The sequence below is a fragment of the Orcinus orca genome, chromosome 2, assembly GCF_937001465.1.
Source record: "Orcinus orca chromosome 2, mOrcOrc1.1, whole genome shotgun sequence".
NCBI classification, from domain to species: domain Eukaryota; kingdom Metazoa; phylum Chordata; class Mammalia; order Artiodactyla; family Delphinidae; genus Orcinus; species Orcinus orca.
The window spans coordinates 187,803,445-187,824,898 of NC_064560.1; the positions used below are offsets into that span (position 1 = coordinate 187,803,445).

General features: G+C 42.6%; 2 protein-coding genes across 19 annotated transcripts in view; one reads left to right on the plus strand and one right to left on the minus strand.

Annotated features, from left to right (window-relative positions):
- EFCAB11 (EF-hand calcium binding domain 11) overlaps nucleotides 1-15,644 on the minus strand; it is a 585,886-nt gene extending 570,242 nt beyond the window's left edge. For 3 of the 15 annotated variants that reach the window (XM_033418563.2, XM_033418570.2, XM_033418569.2), the window contains exons 1-4: nucleotides 15,463-15,633; nucleotides 14,318-14,568; nucleotides 13,545-13,640; nucleotides 9,827-9,872 (exon numbers count right to left, since the gene is read on the minus strand). In XM_033418563.2, coding sequence (XP_033274454.1) covers nucleotides 9,827-9,872; nucleotides 13,545-13,640; nucleotides 14,318-14,530 — 355 coding nt within the window. In that variant the 5' untranslated portion in view covers nucleotides 14,531-14,568; nucleotides 15,463-15,633. Of the gene's footprint in view, nucleotides 1-9,826; nucleotides 9,873-13,544; nucleotides 13,641-14,317; nucleotides 14,569-15,462 lie in introns of all 15 variants that reach the window. The other 12 variants (XR_007475407.1, XM_033418556.2, XR_004480551.2 and 9 more) reach the window with 7 other exon arrangements.
- Nucleotides 15,645-20,191: 4,547 nt separating this feature from the next.
- Nucleotides 20,192-21,454, plus strand: part of TDP1 (tyrosyl-DNA phosphodiesterase 1) — a 71,480-nt gene continuing 70,217 nt past the window's right edge. For 2 of the 4 annotated variants that reach the window (XR_007475406.1, XM_004262329.4), the window contains exons 1-2: nucleotides 20,195-20,325; nucleotides 20,449-21,005. Coding sequence is in view for 3 of the 4 variants with exons in the window: in XM_004262329.4 (XP_004262377.1) it covers nucleotides 20,459-21,005 (547 nt within the window). In the remaining variant the exon portion in view is untranslated. Of the gene's footprint in view, nucleotides 20,326-20,448; nucleotides 21,006-21,454 lie in introns of all 4 variants that reach the window. The other 2 variants (XM_049705632.1, XM_049705631.1) reach the window with 2 other exon arrangements.

Consider the following 21,454-nt stretch of genomic DNA (forward strand, 5'->3'; position numbering starts at 1 on the left):
ATCTTGGGGGATAAAAAGCACATGTTCTTTAGTGTTCCCTAGGAGAAAATATATGTGGATTTCAACTCTATGTTTATTACCATTTAAAAGGAAGAAACCATCTAATAATGCAAATAACTCTATTTACATAATCAAGTTCATTCACACTATTTTCCCACAGGCTCGGATACCTTATTTTTTAAAGTCAATATTAAATGACGTAAACATATCTCACTGCCCCATCCCCATCCCCTTGTCTTAATCTTCAATGGCAACACATACAAATGCATTCAATACCATGCAAGTCCCTTTTCTAAAAAGGATAGAGACGTTTCCATTCAGCTGAGCTCTCATGTTGTAGTAGTATGATCACTTTCCAAAGCCAAGGCATAAAAGGTTTGCTATTCCTACAGCTCTGTAATGCAAACACATTAATGTAAGTTTTATATGTTTTACTGCTGTTTAAATGGCCTAGAAATAGAGTTCCTACTACTAGCTCCACCTGCTGTCACAACATTCAAACCTAAAATTACCACTTCACAAAGACTTTCCATAATTCTACTGCCACCACATTTCATACACAATGAGAAATGCATTACCTGTTTCCACCCCTGGAGTGAAAGTATGTTCAGAACATTCTAATTACAAATACGAGGTTGGGTCTTCTCTGTAAACTGTCCCAGCAATAAAAGTTACCTAAACACACTTTGCTGTAGCTAGACGTTGGGATCACAACAGGAACCACGTAGACCTATATGTTTATCTGTGTTCATTATTAATCTGCAGAAGGTGTTTAGAAGTTGCCCGGGTAGCTGGACTCTACCAGTAGTTCTCTGACTTTGTTTTAGCTGTAGGAAAGGTTCTTCTTTCTAAAACAGGAACGCCCAGTATGTAGAGATGAAGGCAAAGCTATTCGGTTTGCAGTGAGGTGGGCTCCTCACTGTTCCCTCTCCAGCAGTGCCTCTGCAAGTGCCCCCCACAGGACACAAGACTGAGGATCATGCCTCAAAGGCCACTGGGACCAATGATCTTTACGAATCCTTCCAGACTCTGCAAGTCTGTGCATTTTCCGTATCACTGAAAGCACTCCCTTCCATTTTATAAACTACTCTTGGCGAAATGGACTCTTCGTGTTCTATAATGAATATATATATTTTTTACTTTCCAATCTACTTAATACATGTGATATAGATATATCATATACAGAAGTGTTATCTTTTCCCCCTTTTTTGTTTTTAAGCAATTTCCTAGGAAGGTAATCATCTTTCACCACAGGGGTGGATATATTCAAAAAGTCCAATAAAACTATATAAATTTTCCCTCGAAAGTTGTTTTTTTTCTTTTTTTTGTGGCTCACAGTTCTAAGCTTCAGGGTCAGTGTGTACAGAGAAATCCTCTTGAAAATGTAGTCATCTAGTTTCTGGCTATCACAGCGAGCTTAAATTAGAAACTGCAATAAACCTGGGAGAATGAAAGAGAAAATAATAAAAATGCCAAGTGTTTTAGACTGTAAGTCTGGTCCTGGATTTAGTAGAAAAGAGAGGGCTCACAGTCATTGGGCCATCTATTAATTTTTCCAGGGATTGAAAATGCCTAAAAATGAGGGCTTAAAAGGATTAAGTGGCCTTTTAAAAGGTATAATACAAGCCTTTTCTAGTTTGAGAAATAAAATTCAGATTATGACTTTTGGAGGTCATGCAGGAAAAAAAAAAAAGGATAGAATGTGTTTGCATAAAAAGATTGTAAGGACAGAAGGGCTTTCGTGGCATCAAGAGCAGTGAGTTGTCACAGTAAGATGGGTAAGTAAATTCAGAGGACTAATATTTTCTTCCAGCTACACGCATAAGAGTAGGGGCATGAAGAGAAAAGAATCCACCTTAATGGAAGAAAGCAAGTTTTACTCTATCATTGGGAGGGAAATGAGGAAGAGTAAAAACAGGTTACAGTGGAATAGAGAATTCTGAACCAACAAAACCTTATTCCTACCAAACGTGGACAGGAATCGTCATCTTTTTTTATTATGCACATCCCCTGCTCATAACCCTTCAAAGGTTCCTCAGCGATATCAGTGCAAAGCCCCGATCCCTTATTCTGGAATTTAAAGCTTCACTCTTCCTTCCAGGTAAACTGGTCCTTATATCTTCCCCTCTCCAGCTCTCAGCTTCCATCAGGGCTGCTCGCTGGGGTGCAGCTGGCTTGCGGCTCGCACCGCACTCCCCGCGGCAGCACGAGAAAGCAGGACTCCACGGGGGCGGGGGCTTCCGTTTCCGGCAGGACTTGATACCAACACAGGGACAGCTGAGGAGCACTTTGGGCCTGCAAATCTGAGGGGGGACCGGCAAAAGGGTGCGCTGTAAAACGGGGGGCAGGGATCTGAGAGAAGAGGGTGAGACGCTTGGGGGTAGGGGGTCTGTAGGAGAAACCCCACAGGGCGAGCATGCAGGAAGAGACCCTGCGGAGAAGAAAGTGATGGAGGGACCTGTGATGGAGGGCGAGTGGTGAGTGATAAAGCCCCTCCTCTGGACCATTAACAGACACCTCGGCAAAGTCTCCAGGACATGACAGGCAACATTTGCATGGGTGTGGACTGTGCAGGGAAGTCTAAATTTGCACGGAGTTCTTCATCCACGCTGGCACCAGCAGAGCACAGGCAGCACCAGGAGCTGGAGGACAAGCTCGCAGCTGGCATCTGCCTTTATTCATTCTCCCTGTTCTCCTCTTTGCTTCTCCACCTTTTGCAAACCCCACCCAGCCTTCCACATCCGGCTCTGGCCCACACCTCGGGCAGGAAGGGAGTGCCACTCCCTTCGAAACCCTTACAGGTCTTCTTGTCTATTGTGTTCGTGTGACATCTGGCCATCACAGAAGTGACAATACTTCTTTAATCTTCCCTATCAAATATGACATTTTTAAAGAGTGTCTTTAGGTCAGTGTCTCCTAATTCTTTTTTACCCCTACAAGGAAACTTACTCATCATCTTTAAATGGGGAATTAAATACATTAATTGAGAGGGGAATATCTGTGGGCGATACCACAAAATGGTCCTATGATTTCAAGATAAGTATAATGTGTATGTGTTTCCTGATGATAGAAATGAACAAAGAAGTCAACTGAAATCTGAAGTCAAACAACAGCCTGCTACACCTGCTATACTGTGGCCTCAGTTCCTTAGATAGGGGCCCAAAACAACAAAATATACACAAAACAAATACCAAAAAAATGTGTTTACAATGTAACTTAGAAGACTAGAAAACAGACATTTAAATTTAGGAAAAGAATACTTTTATAGTGAACTATCTGGCTCAAAACAACTCAGCCAAGATAGCAATAAATAAAAGCCATTAACCTCATCATCCACAAATTATTTTTCAATTAAACTGACCCTGGATAGCATGACTGAGTCAAACAGTCCATCATCACCATTGTAATGAATCAATCTCTTTGATTTTTCCATTTTTTAAAGTTGCAGGTTAAAAGTAAGCTCCTGGAAAGCTTTTTTATTTCTAAGTATGAAAGTAAAATATGTTCACTGTATTGAAAGGGCAACAATATAAAAAAACAGAAAGAAAGGGGAGAAAAAAGCATGATCTAATCACCCAGTGGAAACAAAATTCTGATATTTTGTTCTGGTTTTTTCCCTCAAGCATATTTTATATAGACCTGGGATAAAAACACACAGAGAGCTGTGTGAGAATGCAGTGGGGCGATGTGCATTGGGCAGATTAAGCAAAAGTCTTATACATCTTAGCTGTTGTTATTCATATAAAATGCTCTACGATTTATCCCACAAGGAAGTCAAACCATCTGAGATGACACATGGTCTTGCCCTTCAAAGAACTGCCCAGACAAGTTTGGCATTAAACCACTGGTCTATGCTGAAGAAAGTTCAAGAAACGGCCTTACAGACTTCACTGTTGTGTTTATTGAACAGTTTGTGGACATCAGTGTCCACTTATTAGTCTCTCCTCCACGAGACATCGTGGGGGAAATATCCCACATCAGGGAAAACTATGTCTCTCTAGAAAAGGAGTTTCTGTGGTGTGGATGCTGACTTCTGCACTTGGTTGTGATTCCCTGTTTGATCTGGACACTCAGTAGCTCGGAACCAAATTTGACATCAGCCTCTAGCGGCTGCACAGAACCTTGTGATTTGTGTTTTGTGTACTGACCCACTCCTGATTTCGACTCATTCATTCATTAAGTTCCCAGGACAATGAAGACTGGCCTCAGCTCCATCAATATGATCCATGACACTGTTAACCTCAAGGGAAGGGTTTATCAAATGGTTGAGAGGGTAAGCTTGGAGATTACACTACTGTGGTCTGCCACCCTGCACAGATTACTTAACCTCTCTAAGCTTCAGGATTGTTTTAACTTATAAAATGGGATAATCCTAACATAGAGTTGTATTAAATTTAACAATCCATGCATAATACTCATCACAGAGTCTGCACATGGTAAACACTCAAGGAATCAAAGCTATAATTATTATCTATAATAATAATAAATACTGTAACACATGTAAACGTATCTTATAAACCAATAAAGAACCATCAAATGCCAGGATTAAGATCTTTTATTCCTCTCTGGAGCTCAGTTTCCTCATTTTAAAAAAGGAAATATATGACTGTTTTCTAGGCTCTTCTAGTTGCAAACTTCTTTCATTTTCTATAGTTAGAGGAGATATGAAATGTTCTATACCCTTAGAGAACAGAAATAAAACCCTCTAAAATTAGGTAGCAATAGTGTGTATTGGAACCAATCCCAACACTGATCTGCTGCTTCCTTAAACAAGTGGCTTGATTTTTTTTTCCCCCTATTAATATAATTCCTTGTTCCTGGGGCCTAAACAGTTTTTGCTGATACTCACGTGCTTGTTAAGTTATAGGCATTAAAAATGTCATTAACACCTTTTTGCTACTCATTCTGGCTGCCCTCAAATTCTCCCAGTGTGACTTCCCTTGAGACATCCTAGTCTTCTAATGGCTTTGTCTTAACTTTTCACTCTTTTTAATTTTCACAAGGAACCTCTACAGAAACGACCCACCTTTTAGAGAGACCTTGGGAAGCAGGGCCTGGGCATCCAGGTTTAGGTACTGTATGAAATGTGTGCATCGTCAGGGCTCTGCCCAGTCAGACTCAATCCAGGATGTGAGCCTGGACCTTCCCCAAGGAAGCTGGGCAGCAAATGGGCTCTGTGTGGAGGGTCCTTTGGGGTTGCAAGCTGGAGATATGGTACAACCTTGTCTGGATATAAGAAGAGCTACACCTAGTGGGAGAATTCCCAAGTCACAGCTACTCAGAAGAACTCTGGGAAGTTGATTACCTGAATTAATAGCTCCCAGAAAGCCAAGGCCAACCTTTCAGTTCTTCAAGATCAAAACATTAAGGAGAGAGATAATATATTTGGTAGAATAATCTGTGTATAAACTCTCTTCGATAATATATTTGGTAAAATAATCTGTATATAAACTCTCTTCCTGTAAGAAAAATAACATGTAAATGTGACTCATGTCACTGAAAGGGAGAAAAGAAGGAGCTGGTCTGAAATTGGTTCACTACTAACAGTCCTAATGAAAAAATTTTATGTTAGCAGCATTCAGAGTTCAGCAGTGACTTCCTACTAAGATGGCTATTTTACTCTTTCCCTGGGATGTCTGTGGTCTTGAGTCTCCCCTTTCAAGGGGACATGAACTGAAGGTAAGTCTACTCCTTTAATCATGAAGAAAGTGATGCTTTGAGAAAATTAATCTGCTGTTGATATCAGGGCCAGAAGAGGAAGGGAAAAGCCTGGAAGCTTGTAGACTAAGGAAACCCCTTCCACAGTTATTCTGGAGCAAGGTACTAAGCACCTACACTTTGACCTCGTTCCTCCAACCCAATCTTCCCTTGAATTTCTCAGATGACTAATTTACTTTGTAACCTTTTGAAATATACTTAAAAATTAATTATTAGGAAAAGATGCTGTGACAGGAAGCATCCTAATGATCTGATGGGGAAGTGGATGTGAGAGTACCTATAATATCCCTGATATTAAATGCAAGGGATGTGATACGGGAGCAGGTCCCAGAGCACATCACCAAAGTCGGAAAGCCCTCATAGGGAAGCCTACTTTCAGCATCAAAAACTCCAGTTCTGAAGCAATCCTTAGACTATTATGAATTTGAGAAAATGTCCTATACTAAGGCAGTCTTCATTATACATAAGAGAACTCAGGTGTGGGATAGGCCACATGAAGGGAATGTAGAGAACCTCATTCAAAACTTAAAGCTTTAATGTACATCAGAACTAATATTAAAAGGAAGCTCCATGACTGCAAAAATGTGAGAACTGTTTCTGCAGGAAGTCCAAATCCAAGCACTAGAGAACTCAGGAAGGAGAGGAAAGGTTCATGAAATTTACAAAATATCTCCAGCCTCAAGTCAATCCTCTCTCAAACATCAGAAAAAAAGAAAAGGCAGGGGAGGAAACTAACAACCGCATACTTGGAAGATTCTTTTGCCACAGACCAGTCCTCATTTTATATCAGAGCACTCACACTCAAGAGAAACCTTTAGAATGTAATGAAGGTGGGAAAGAAAACCTTCTGCCAGAATTTGCCCTTCAATGTACATCAAATTACCCACAGAGAAACCATATGAATGTAACACAAGCGTATAAGTCATATCTTACTAAATGTGAGCTAATACACATGGGGGGAAAACTCAGGATACTGAATGTGGAAGGTTTTTTCAGAAGTCAACCTTTATATCAGAGAACTCACTACACCTGTAAAGAACATGGGTAACCTTTCTTCCAGAATAACACCTGTCTGTACATCAAAGAACTGATTAAGGAAAGAAAACCTTCCGTGTGAAGTCAAATCCCTAATTCAGAACCAAAGAACACACATAAGGGAGAAAATCTCCGGGAATAATGAATGTGAGAGTGCTTTTGGCAAACTACATGTATTTATGTAGAAACACTACATAAGCAAGAGCAGCGTAAGACATGCATCCAGACAGAATCACTCACTGACTCTCAGGGGACTCCTAAAGGAGAGAAACCCTAACAATGCAAAAAATGCGGGAAATCCTTCTGCCAGAAGACAGAAATCTTTATAGACTGGAATATTCACATAGAAACCCAGAGAAAATATGTAAGGAAGGCTTCACCAAGAAGTTACAACCTAAACTGAACAGCAAAGAAACAACATTTGAATACTTTGAAAGCGTGAAAATTTTTAACATGAAATTTAAAGCCTGGGGAAATTCTATCAAGTTAGGGAGTATGTCAAAAACAACTTCTCCTAGCAATAATATTGTTCGAAAAGTCATGTTTAATATGTGATACCAAGCCTGTATCCAAAAAATAATCTAGTAAACTCTTCTGTAAATCCAAAATTTATAAATAAAAAGATTTTTAAAAAGAAAAAAGTCAAGCCAGTCTAAAGGACACAGGAGCCAGCTCAAGGAGGCACTCAATGGCCAAATCTGTGGTAAGTGGAGCACTAAAATAATTAAGTAAAGTAATGAATTATAAATCATTAAAAACATACAAATTTATGAGTCCATACTGATAAAAGAGAAATAGATTGATCAATCAAGAAGATGGGAAGTCTCCTGCTTATAGTAAAAATGCCAAGGGCTAACTGAAAGAAACACTGGGATTATAAAATGATTACTTTGCAATCATATGGCAAAAACTGGATCAGACAAGAATCATAAATGGATACCAAATCCAGGCGGAAATTTTGATGAGAAGCAGAATATCTGCAACATCGAACGTGTCTCTCCACAGGCTGCTGATTAGTTGCAAGGGAAGAAAATATAAAGAGAAATAATACAATGGAGAAATCCGACAACGTCATGACCGGTGATAAAATTAGTATCTACAGGAGACAGACAGACATTGTGTGCCTCCAGATGTGGCGCCCTGAGAGGGACATATCACCCAAATAGGATTCTGGCTGAGGGTGCTTAACCTCAACCTACTTACAGAGAAACGTCATGCAAACACAAGATGAGGGCTGTTCCTAAAAAAAGGAAACCGTGAGGGGTGAGCTATTTCCTCAACAATATCAATGTTGTAAAAAAGCAAAAAAAAAAAAAAAAGGGCTCCCCTGGTGGCGCAGTGGTTGAGAATCTGCCTCCTAATGCAGGGGACACGAGTTCGAGCCCTGGTCTGGGAGGATCCCACATGCCGCGGAGCAACTAGGCCCGTGAGCCACAACTACTGAGCCTGCGCATCTGGAGCCTGTGCTCCCCAACAAGAGAGGCCGCGATAGTGAGAGGCCCGCGCACCGTGATAAAGAATGGCCCCCACTTGCCACAACCAGAGAAAGCCCTCGCATAGAAATGAAGACCCAACACAGCAAAAATAAATAAATAAATAGATAAACTCCTACCCCCAACATCTTCTTTAAAAAAAAAAAAAAAGTCTCTAGAAATATCCCAGATTAAAGGAGCCTAAAGAGACATGATACCAAGGACTAATTCCTGTATTAAATGAGGAAAGATGCTAATAAGGACATAATTAGATCAAGTGACAACATTGCAATATAGACGGTAAAGCAGATAAAGACAAGTATCAATATAAACTTATGATGGGTGTGCTGTGGTTACAGACAGCTCAGCGAGAGGATGGAGAAGAGGCAGAAAGTGCAGAAGAGAAGGTAGATGGGGTAAAATATGAACAGTAAGTGAATCTGGCTAAAGGGTATACAGCTATTCTCTGTACTATTTTTATCTTGCAACTTTCCGTAAGCCTCAAATTACATTCCCCCAAAAAGGAATTTTTGAAAAGCCAATTCAGCATGCTCTGGATCCTATCTCCTCCAACAATAGGTAGTTATCTCTCTGTCTCATTTGCCTTTCCTCTCCTCACTAGATCATTCTGCTAAGCTTAGAAACATCTTCTTCATGTTCCAAAAAAAGGCAAACAAAAGCAAAGCAAACAGCTCTTGATCCACAGCTACTGCAGCCACTGAAAGACTTATCTACTCACATTGTCACTTTGCCACTTTCCCTTTATCTTCAAACCACTGCAGCCTGGCCTCTGCCCCCATGACGTGGTGACACTGCTCTTCCTAAAATCACCCGACACCCCCAGGTTGCCAGCTCCACGGATCCTCTTCAGTTCTTTTGCTACTTAACCTTTCAACAGCATTGGACACTGTTGACCATACCTCTTCCCTGGAATAGTCACTCCTCTTGGCTTTTGATTAAATACTCTTGATTTTCCTCTGGCCCCTCTGCTCCTCCTAAGTCTCCTTTGCCATCTCTTCATCCCCTACCTGACTTTTAATGTTTATAGTTCCTACGGGTCTCAGTCTACACTCTCCCTCAAGGGGTCTCATCCACTCCCATGGCTTCAAAACCATCCAAACGCTGATGACTCTCAAACTTATTTCTGTGGCCCAGATCTTTCCTCTGAATTCCATACTCATACAGCTCAATTGCCTTGACATCATCGACCAAAACCTCTCAAACTCAACATATTCAAAACTGAACTCTTGCACTCCCCAAACCCTAAATCTTCTCCCCCAGTCTTCCCATTTCAGGAAGTGCCACTTCCACTCACTCAGCTGCTCAAGTCAGAAAACCTAGATCATCTGCGGGATGTTGAAATTATCAGCAACATTTTTTCTTTATGCTTTTCAGTGGTTTAAAATTTTCCTACAATAAACATACGCTTGTGAATACATTAATTAACTAAAATTAAAAGAACCAAGCCTCGTTCTTTTTGTGTAATCAGAAACAAAACAAAGATTTGCTTAAACATAATGCTTTATAGCCTCTATATTTGTTCTTAGTTGTAGTTTCATGAATGTCTAAATAAGAGTACTAAAAATGAACTTTCACATTACCGGAAGTGTTTGGATCTACTGAGGACATCACAGAATCAGCTTCTATCTAGAAAAGAAAAAAGCGTAGGATATACAATTTCATCAAATGTTTTCACAGTACAAGTTCTTAATTCCTGGGGTGCGGGGAAGGAATGTATTTTATGAGAAACCAACTTTGTTGAATCCAGCAGACAAGTAACATCACAGGACAGCTATAATAGTCATTTTTCTCTTCTATTAATAAGATACCAGATGCTGATCTACTACAGACTCTGATGGCCCCCAAAACTTTACTGCATTGACCAAAACAGTTTATCATATAAAATCAACTTGACTGTCACATATACAGAATAACCTAAAAGGTAACATTTCTGTTTTAGACAAATACAAGCAATTGTTACAATGGGCTCTATGGGTTTAAAATTTTTTTCCTGACTGTAATAGTAACATGATGTAGAAAACATGAAAAATATTTTTTAATTATGAAGAAAAACATCTAAAAAACCAGCCATCCAGTGAAAACCATTGTTAACGTTTAGGCCTAGTACAACTTTTTTTTCCCCCCTCCATGCATTTTTAAACATATTTGAGAATACACTATATATTAAGTTCGGGGACCTGCCTTCACTGAATATTAAAACATAAGTGTTTTCCCACATTGTTAAGAGAGCTTTATAAACATCATGGAATTAGAACCTTGGCAACATCTGATGTAGCTTCTCCACCTTCGATTCCATGCCCTGCACTTCCCTGGTTCCTCCTGTCCCTCCCAGACAACCAGTTCCCAGTGCATCTTCTTCATGGAGTCCCCACCGACCCTTAAATGTGGGTACGCCCCCCATGTTCTCCCCTCAGGACACTGCCCTTCACACTCCACATACTCCTTTTGGGCAATGCCACCTCAGTCTCATGCTTTGAGCTACCACCTGTGAGGAATCCCAAATCTATCTCCAGCCCTCACCTCTCCACCCAACTTCAGATTCCTACATCTAAGGGAGGTGGCACAATCTGAGAGCAGATCTTTACCACCATCACCTCAACACCCAGCACAGCACTTAAAAAAGGAATGCACTTGGGGTGCTTCTAGCCTCCTCGAACTTAACATGCCCCAATCCGAACTCACTGCCTTTCCCCCAAACCTACTCCTTCTGAATTTTCTTATTTTCTTATCCCTTTAGTCCTGTTGTTACATCACTCTGATACGGCCACCACATGTAACCATGAATCACCAAGGCATAACTTCTCCCACCACCACAAAGCGCTCCCAGACACTTCATATCAGAGTCTACCTCCGCTGCTCTAAATGATGCCCAGATTCCTATTAAAGTTACCACAGAATTAGACCCTTCTCCTTGCCCTCCTCCCTTTCTGTTCTTAATCTCTTCTCTATCTTAGTATTTGTCAGAGTTTTATAAGTCTCTCTACACTAAACTGTGAACTATTTCAAAGTAGGGTCTATGTTTATTCACCTTTATATTTCTAGCAACTAGCAAGTGCTCCTTTTATTAAATGGGAACACAATAAATTTCATTCTGTAAACATTTTCATGAATGCAGAAGTGATTTATTATTTTAGTGCCTTATTGCTTCATGACCTGCATTCAGTAAATATTTCGTTTGCTGAAAAGCAATGTTTAAAAATAAAACCCCAAGTTGAATGAGGTAAAATGGCACTAGTGGGCTCTACGTTTTTTAAGGATATACAGTTGTTTCAATGTCACTTTTATACATACTTCTATGTATGTAAACATATCTTCACAGTTTACACTTTCATTTGTATCTGCTGGGCTGGATTAAGCTTTGTTGTGATTGTGACCAATATTCAGGCCACATGAGCACATCTTATCACATCACCAATTCGTTGTGATAAATGTTCAATGTACACCAAAAAAAAACAAACAAAAAAAACCCAAACCTCAACCTATTATAAGAGGAAAAATCTGTTAAATTTCACAGAGGGAATACATTTAGTGTCACTTAATAAAACTTCATGATTGTTACAAATGATCGTTAAGTGTATAGGTGATTTGCTATATCAGTATTTCACTGTTTAGCGATCTGCAGTAAACAAGCATTTCCTTTGATTAAAAAATAAAATCCAAAACCTCAACCAAAAGTAAAAATCTGTTAAATTTGATGGTGTGTATGTATGTATGTTACCATATCTCTGTACTTGTCATTAAATTCCTCACTTACATGTTCTAAAATTAAAATCAAGTAAGTAGATCCAAAGGTGATAAAGGTAGAATGAGACCAGATATCTTTCCAGCTGGACCTGGGTTAAATTCAATGCTTCAAAAGCTGAGTCCACTTAGCTGACCTGCTCTGGAATTCCAGCTGAAATGACTGCAGGTTAACAGGAGAGCTGCAATTTCTGGGAGCCAGCCCTGAAGCTCCATAATCAACATCTCAGTAACTAAGCAACCCCTAGCAGTTGAACCTACCTGGGTGGTTCATGGGACATATTTATATCAACAGAACATATTAACAGTGGAGTTGTAATACATTTAAGCATAATGAAGAACAGAGAAGTGGGACATCACGTGGTCCCTGGCTTTACAGGGCCCGCAATCTGACAGACAGGTAGAGCCCACTCATAGGGAACAACTGGGCCAACGTAGTTGCCCAGGCACTTTGTCTAACAACAGCAGGAGGGATGACATTCCAGGCAGAGCCCTGAGGGCTCCCTCTGTTTGATGCCTGCAACTGAATTTCTTAAACCTGGCCAAGATCTTGCCCCTGATTAATTCCAGTTCAGCAGCTTAACAAGAGGGATCCATCACTAGAATGGATGTAACAGACAAGAGGAGCAGCACAAGGACAGGAGGCATAGGAAACCTGTCCTACTAAAATGGGAGATTCACTGAAGTTCAGCTCAACTCTACTTAATTAGCGCAACCTTTCCTGGAGAGCAATGCCCAACAAAATTTCAAATGTACCTAGCACTTGTATCTCTAGGAATTTATTCCACAGAGATATATCCACAAGCAGAGATAGAGTTATAAGAGAATGCTCACGGCAGCAATATTTGTAGGAATGAAAAATAATAGAAACAACTGAAATGACCAAAACAAGGAAACTAGCTAAAGAGAATACTAAGCAACTATTTTTTTAATGTGGGGTGTGTGCTTTTATGTTCTTCTATTGTGAAGTGAAAAAAGCAAGTTAAAATAAAATAGGCATACTATGCACCCTCTTTTCAATACAATGCTAGGCGTGTTTGTCAATACACAGGGAATTTGGGGATGATACACAATAAACTGTTACTAATGGTAACTCCTGAGGAGTGGGACCCTTTGGTAGGGAGGGAGGGGATTTTACACCCAACTTTATACTTTTCTGGACCATTTTAATTATTTGACTATGTAAATGCATTATTTTCATAATTTAAATGGAGCAAAATTTTTTTTTTTAAGAAAAAAAAATCCTGCATGTCACTTCCTCTGTGAATTCCTTCTGTTACCAACATTCCACTCCCAGGCTTCCCTCTTGGAACCTCACTAGCATCTCATACTTAATATTATTAGCAGCCTGGTGACTTAGTCTTGATGGATTCTAATTCATTCCTGAGTTGGATTCTTAAGACAAAAGTAAAATTCAGCACTGGACACATCTCTGAAATTGCTCAAAAGGCAGCGGTTTGCTTCATAAACATCCTAAGCTAGCCCTCTGCACTTTATTTAGAATCCATCCACTATTGTATTGTCAGCCCAGTCCCCAAATACAAAAGAAAGTTCTACCTTGGAGGGCTTGTATCCAAACAGCATTACAACAGCAACTTTAAAGTCCTCTCTGCTTAGATAGCCTTTGTTTTCTTCATCGCATGCTTTAAATACCTAAAGAACAGCAAGTATCTTTAGTTAATAAGACAGAAACTGTTTGTTCTATTATTACTATATTAAGTTTAGACCTCCCAAACCTAAAACTTAGCCAAGAGTAGGGCTGGGAAATGGAATTTCATTATCCTAATTTTAATCCTCAAGAAATCTTAATCTGCTGGGACTTCCCTGGAGAACCAGTGGTTAAGACTCCTAGCTTCCACTTCAGGGGGCACGGGTTCTACCCCTGGTCGGGGAACTAAGATCCCGAATGCTGCCCCCAGGGCCAAAAAGAAAAAGAAATCTTAATGTGCTAAAATTTACTCCCCCCAAAAATGCAAACGACTTAATCGCTGGGTTAATTCCTTTAAACCATTCGAATAAGTTCTACCGAAAATTCAATCCTAGAATTGGGAAGGTGAGGCAAAAGGCTGGCTTTGAAAGGCGGGAGGAGAGATGGAGATTACAGCTTGTTATACACAGACTATGTCGCGGAGAAAAGAAGGAGTTGGAAGTAGAACACTGGACAGGGATCCAGAAGCCTTGCAGCCCTAGCCTCGGTCATTAACCAGGACACTTCGGAAGGACAGTCCAGCCCCTATCTGTGCAACAAAGCTGAGGGAGAGCCAGGCGGGGTGACGGAAGTGAAAGTCCCGGGTCAAGTTTAAGTCCGAGACAGCCCTCCGGGCACTTACTTCCACCCACTTCTTGTGTTCCGACTGGCTGGCTTCCCACGTCCGCGGCCGGGCCCCGGCCTGGGAGAAAAACATCGCGACAGCCACACGGCAGTCGGGACGCCTGAACTCGCGACCTCTGCGGCCTACTCCCGGCTTGCAGCGACAGCCCGCCAAGCTCCCCGCAGTTCGGGAAGCTGAACTTGGCCGGGTACCTCCAACGTCTTCTCCCATTGGACGGCCTGCGAGCCACTGGCGTTGACCCCGCAGCTCTATTGGCCAGAGACTTTGTTTAATAACGTTTCCTTGGAACAGCCTAGGGCGGAGGGGCTTCCAGGCCCGCCCCCAGCCTTGGCTCCGCCCCTCTCGCCCCTTTAACTCCTGGCGCGCGGCTGTGGATCCCGCACATCCAGGTGCTGTTTCAACGTGTCCTGCATGATTCTTCTCATTTTCTGCCCCCACACCTTGTAGTAAATTACTTTTGATAATTTTGATCAATGGCACTATGCTAAACATTATAGGAGACACAAAAAGAGTGTGAACAAAGCATAAAAGGAACCAATCAAAACAAGACCGGGGCTCCCGTGCAGATCAGCAAGTCATTGGAATCGAGCCCTCCAGGGTAGCTACTGTGTCTGTTCCGTCCTCCCTATAAGCCTAGCACTGAGCACGGTACCTGGCACAAAACAGACTTTCAATAAATGAACCAAGTGAGCCCTTAGGACGTTTACCCCAAGTTATTTCATTCAGTCCTCTAGGAGAGGTGCCTGGTGTGAAGGAAACTCTGAGAATAATATCAACAGCACTGAACCCAAATTCCACAGCAAACATCCTTATTAAAGGCAAGGAATATGGCGAGGGTTCCGCTTTGCAAAGTAGTTTATCTCAGCCCTCTCTCTTCTGACAAATCAGTAAGATTAAAAAGGCAACACACACACACACACACACACACACAGGCACACGTGCCTGTTTCAACGAAGAAACGGGCATTCGAGGTTGAGTCTAAGGGAGCTCGTTTAACCTTTTATTTTACAGCAGGTTTTACAGTCCGCTCCCCCAGGAGAACCCACTCCTCCTGGGACACCGGTCTCAGCCCTCAGCTTCCTCGAACCTCTCAGGTGATCCTGTCTCTGCCTTTAAAATACCCACCCCTGCCACACACACACCTCGAGCTCCGGGAGTCTGAAGCTATGAGAACCTCTGCAAAGCGGATGAGTTTTGCTAATTAACTACGGGAGAAGTGAGGGAAATTTCTTTTCCTCTCTCCCCCTTTTAGGAGACGCGCCCAGGAGGTGAGAGGGGAGCTGGAGGCGGCCAGGTCTTCTCTCCGCCCCTTCCTGCGGGAGCGCCCCCTCAGCCCCTCATGACCCGGAGGGCTTTAGGACCCAGCTGCGGGCGTCCCGGAAGGGGAAGGGGCAGGGTCACTCTGCGCGCGCTGCCGGCTGGAGGGTTTGAAGCGCGCGCAGGCGCGAGTGGCGGCGGAGTGGCGGGATCCTAGGTGGCTGCGCGTTCTGGGGGCTTCAGCTGAGTGGAGGCCGCGGGTTCCGGGGCCTCCGGTACGCGTTCGGCAGCTGCCCGCTCTTTTGCTCCTTCCGGCCTGGAGCGCGGGCAGCCGGCGTCCGGCGAATTCTTGAGTGTCCCGCGGGGCTGGAGGTGGATCCGGAGGGAAGCGGAGCATCTTGTAAAGACACTAGGTAGGGTCCCCTTCTGGGCCTCGGCTTCCTCCAGTAATAGTACCTCTTTGGCGCGAGCAGCTGCTGCTTGAGGAGACCAGAGTCCTGCTGGAGGGGTCCCCCTCCGCGGATTCTTATTCTGGCTCCTCCACGTAGTAGGCAGATGGTCTGGAGAGTTAGTGATAGCTAGCATGTTGGGCGCTTACTCTGTGCCAGGCACTTAACCTCTGTGTTTAGTCTCCCCATAAATGGAAACAGTTGTGAGCGTGAAATGAGTGTATGCCCAGTAAAGGTGAGCGCACAGAAAACAGTGTACCCCGGAATCAGCCCACTTCACTCCATCCCGACTGCCTTCATGAGCTACCAGAGTCCCTGCAGGAGCCGCCTCACTTCGACTTTTGTCTCCCTCCAAACCATTCTCCATACAGAGTTGCAGGGAACGTAATATTTTTAAAAAGTAGATCGGACCAAGGTACTCCCCTTCAGTGGGGCCGACTGTTCTTAGAATAAAATCCAGGAACTTTAACTTACTCCTGCCCACCCCCTTCATCCTGGACCACCTACCTGTCTTCCTTACCCAAGTCTTTCTGTGTGTTTTTGGAGTTACTACACCCTTGTTCTGGTCGTTGCAGGTTGGGTTCCCTCACTTGGAATACTCTTCTTTCCCTCCCACACTTTTATTTGGCTGATTCCTTTTCACCCTTCAGAGCTCACTTAGATGTTAAATTCAGGATAGTCGAAGGTAAGGGCATCCCTGTTACTTTCTCATACCTGTAAAATATAATGAATATCTGTAAAGATATCTTGGCTTTTTTGGTTATTTTTGTTTGTGTCAGTCTGTTTCTTTCTCCTTGAAATAGAAGCTTTTCGAGGACAAATTGTTTCTATGTTGTTAATTTCTTATTCCCAGGGCTTGGCACATGGTAGCTGCTCAATAAATATTTTTCGAATGAGCATACTCTGGGAGGTAGGTATGACACCCATTTTACAGAGGAGGAAGTTGAGGCTCAGCAGTTAAGTAACTTGCCTAAGTGCACATTTACCACCTAGTAATGACTGGATTTGAAATTGGAGTCGTATTTGCCAACTACTGGCCACACCTGGCCTCAGTTGAGATTGACTCCCATGGCCTCCTGATGGTCTGCATGCTCTATAAGAAGGGTCAGCTGGAAGTGTAAAAGAAATAGCCCAGCTGGGTCTGGGATGGTAGGGGGAGAGGAGGAGCCAGCAGCTTTAAGAGGAGTATCCATTTACATCCACACATTTTTTTTTAGTATCTAATAGACACTCTAATGTTATGAGTTGGCATCTGGTGGTAGAATTTCTTTAGATTTTTACCCTCCTTGGCATTGTAGCTTAATGCAGTGTTTGCCAAATTTCAGTAATGTGGTCGGTTGCTTCCTCCCCAGTTTTGTCTCACTCTCAACATCTGTACTACTATTTGTGTAATATTTTCATTTGAACCCACTTTTACATAAACACCATCTTTTAGAAGTAGACTTCAGTTATTGTAAATGTAATGGAGCCATAAGATCCCTTCTGTTGATGTTAAACCAAAGTGTTACTGCCTGCAGAAGAGCCCAAAATCCGTTATTTGTTCAAAAGCAGGAATAGAGACATTTCTACAAACAGCTTTCTCCTTGATTAATTCCATTGGATTGGAATGGGAAAGGGAGGTACTTTCATAAAGTAATGTTAGTTAATGTCAGGTCCCAGTCACCTCTGCTTTGGGAAATACTGCACTTTGCTGACCCACTGAATGTCAGCTCTCAGAGTCAGCCCACCTGTGTTGTAATTCTGATCCTGGTGTCACCACTTACCCAGAGTGTGGTGTTAGACCTGTGCTGTGCGAGACACTGCCCAGGGAAGACAAACCGTGAACAAACAATTGAAGGAAAACACTTAGGTTCTATCCTTGTAAAGCTCTATGACTTGAGTATGAAAGCTGTCTGAGAATGCAGAGAATCTGGGCCTGTGTGAGAGAGAAATGAAATTCTGATCCTGAGACCAGATCCAGTCCTCCAAAGTAGAATCAGTTGCTGGTTAATCTTGGTGTTTACCAACAGCTCCTCTTCAACAGGTTAAGTGCCTTGACTGCATAGAGAGGCTGGTAACCTGCTAGGCTTAATGATTTGTTACAGTTTTATTAGCATATTGCAAAGGTTTTTTTGCCTTTAATTGGTAAATAATCTCAGGCACATTTTGGATTGTGAGTAGATCCCAAATTTAAACGATGTATAGAGCAGACAAAAACCTTTTTTTTTTCTCTAGGAAATGTCTTTTTCAAAGCTTTATTTTTTACCCACTTGTCCTTTTTTGGAAGGAATTCTCTGTCCTCCTCCCCTCCCCCACCCCACATGTGGTTCTAGAAAGTGTAGATAATGATAAAACTGAAAAATTTAGAAATCTCCAAAATAGCTCACAGAGTCACTAAAGACCAATAAATATTTTCCTTTTAGAGTTCTCAGGATTTTTGAATTCCATTTTATTTATACGTAATTGATCTGGGAAGAGGGGTGGTGGTGATCTCTAAGGTCTGCATACAGCTCCTTTTCTCAGGCTGGGAGCTGAACCCTTTTTTCACCTAAAAACTCTGAGACCCTCTCTTTGCTTTAGGATGGGGCAGGAATCTAGGGAGAACAGGCTGAGGAATCTCAGTTGAAGATTCTATTACTCATTGCCTAGCTTTAGAGCTGGTTTAGAATTCAATGGAAGCTAGAGCTTACAGCACAGTAGTTTTTCCAGAGATGGTTCTTTTGTTCTTAAATCATTTTTCAATTACAAACTAACTGACAAAATGGCTCCTTCAAAGTGAATTGTGATAGCAGTCTCCAGAGTCTAGAACACTAAGGGAACTTAAGTTTTAAAAAAACAGTCAAAACAAACAAAAAACTGAGCTGTTTAAGTAGGTGTTAAGTAGTAAGTCTGTCTTAACCCCTTTCATGGGAAAACCTGGTTCTCAGATCCTGTTAACTGTAACAATACAGTTCCAACAAGCTTGATTATCTGGTGTCTTAACCCTTATCAGATTAGAAACAATTTAGGGGGAAAACCTACTCAGAGTTCATACAGCCCCTAGAAGTGGACTGAACACAGAGGGAAAGGACAGAGAACTTTTAGAAAAGAAGACCTAGACAGAGTCTAGGGCCCCTATTACAGGAGCAAGTGTCTGCATCCATCTGTGGTCCCTACAGTTGAGGCTGCAAAACACTGTCCATGCCAGGTGGGCTTAATAGTGACCCTGGGCCATGAAGAACGAGTCAAATTATTGTCTAGATGCACTCTGCTTAAAAGCTCCTTGAAATGTGTAATTTACAGGAGAAACCTTATCTGACTTGGTCATAAATTGAAAAAGGTGAGAAGTTGTGCAAAGTGATAGATACCTTAAAAAATATATACTTTTTAGCTTGAAACATGAAAGTATATTCATTAGCAAGTCTTTCAGTGCAGAATTTAGCCTTTTTTAAGGAGTGGGGGTTATGCTGCAGTCTGTCCTATATCTGCACTCACAGCAGGTCCTGCTTACGCTCTAGAGCAAACATGTAGACACTCTGTCCACGATCTGAGCACAGACTCTTGAGTTGTGTAATTTTCCTCTGGGTCTTGTACTAAAGTGTTTTGTTTTTTTTTTTTTAAATCACACTAAGGAGCTCTTCTTTGGTTATTTGGGAAACCTACTTAGATAGCCCTTTACTCTTGAATTGGTGACATTTTGTAGGTAAGAAAAGCAAAAGTTTCATGTGTTTTCCTCTTCTGAGAGCAAGAAAGTAGAAGTTAAACTGTGTGGTTTAGAAAACAAGTAACGTTTTGCTTTAGTACAAGTTCTTTCTCTGCAGGTTTTCATGGTTTGATTTAGGATTAGATAATCATTGAGTCGGTTGGGTCCTCATGGAAGCATCCCTAGATAATGTATATATAGAATTGATCATTTGATACTGTCTGGAGGATTTCGTTAAGCTCTATGGTAAGAAGCTTATCTTGGGGGAGTAAGAAGTAGTCCCTGAAGTCCTTTGGGCTCCCATACCTGGGTGAGGAATAGGTGATAAATTCCAATTTGACCTTAAAAATATGAGCGTAGTCAGAATTACCCCTGAAATTCCTTAAACTGACCTTAACCCCAAACACCTGTTGGAAGCTTCAGGGCTAAGAGTGGACATTTTTGTTTTGGACTTTGGCTCAACTCCATTTCCTCAGGCATTTAAGAACAAGGTCTAGGTGGAAAGACAAAGGGAGAGAAGCAGAAGGTGAGCAGGATTTTCGCCATCACTTTATTTGCCAAGTTTTCACGGCAGATTGTGGTGATGTGCCGTGAACACCTACAGAGCCGCTGATGTTAGTGACACGTCTTGGCATCTGGTAAGTGTCAGGTGTGCTGTATGTGTCCTAGAAGCTCAGGACACGGAATTTGAGAGCAAGAGCATGAGTGTGCCGGTGGCCTGATGGATGGGAAATAACGAAATTTCCACCTTTCATTTCCAGAGGAAGTGTAATGTCTCAGGAAGGCAGTTATGGGAGGTGGACGATATCCAGTAGTGATGAAAGTGAGGAGGAAAAGCCAAGACCGGACGAGCCATCTACCTCTTTTCTCCCGCACGCTGAGCAGGGAGCAGCCAGTGAGCCAAAGTACACCTGTTCCGAGGCTCGGAAAGCTGCCCACAGGAGGAAGATCGCACCTGTGAAGTTCAGCAGCACAGATTCCGTTTCAGAAGCTTCACCTCCCAAAAGGCAGAAGGGCGGTTCCCAGGAAGACCTGGGCTGGTGTCTCTCCAGCAGTGAGGATGAGCTGCCACCAGAGACGCAGCAGAAGCAGGCTGAGGACACGGGGGTCAAAGAGGAGAAAGGCCTCCCTTCTCCCAGAGATGGTGCTGTCCCGGGAGCTGAGCATCACAGCCCCTCAGCCGGCCACGGGCTTGAAACGTCAGGGGAAGGCCAGGACATCTGGGACATGCTGGGTAAAGGGAACCCCTTCCAATTTTACCTCACTAGAGTCTCCGGAATTAAGCCAAAGTATAACTCGGGAGCCCTCCACATCAGGGGTGAGTGAAGCCGGGGGTCTGGGAGCTGCACGTGTGGGGCTCCCCCTCGAAGAACAGGAGGGAAGCCTAGAAGGGGTCTCTTAAGAACCCTCTGAACTTCTCTCAGGGGGAAAAGAACCCATTTTGACAAGCAGATGCATTCGTCTGACAGCAAACTGCTTAGCTCGGGAAGCCAGCGGGTGTCTCCCAGAGCCCTGCAGGCCACCCTGCTGGCACCCCTTGCACAGTGCTTAGAATTACTTAACTTGTAATTTAAAGGTTAAACTCGGTCGCTGACACTTTATTAACCAAGTAGCCAGCCCTTGACAGCAATAGTTCTCTCTGGTCCCTGGACCAGCAGTGTCAGCACCACCGGGAGCTTGTTGAACATGCAAATTCTCGGCCTCCTGTTCAGATTCCCAGCACCAAACTCTGGGAGCCTGGCCCTGCAATCCCCTTTAACAAGCCCA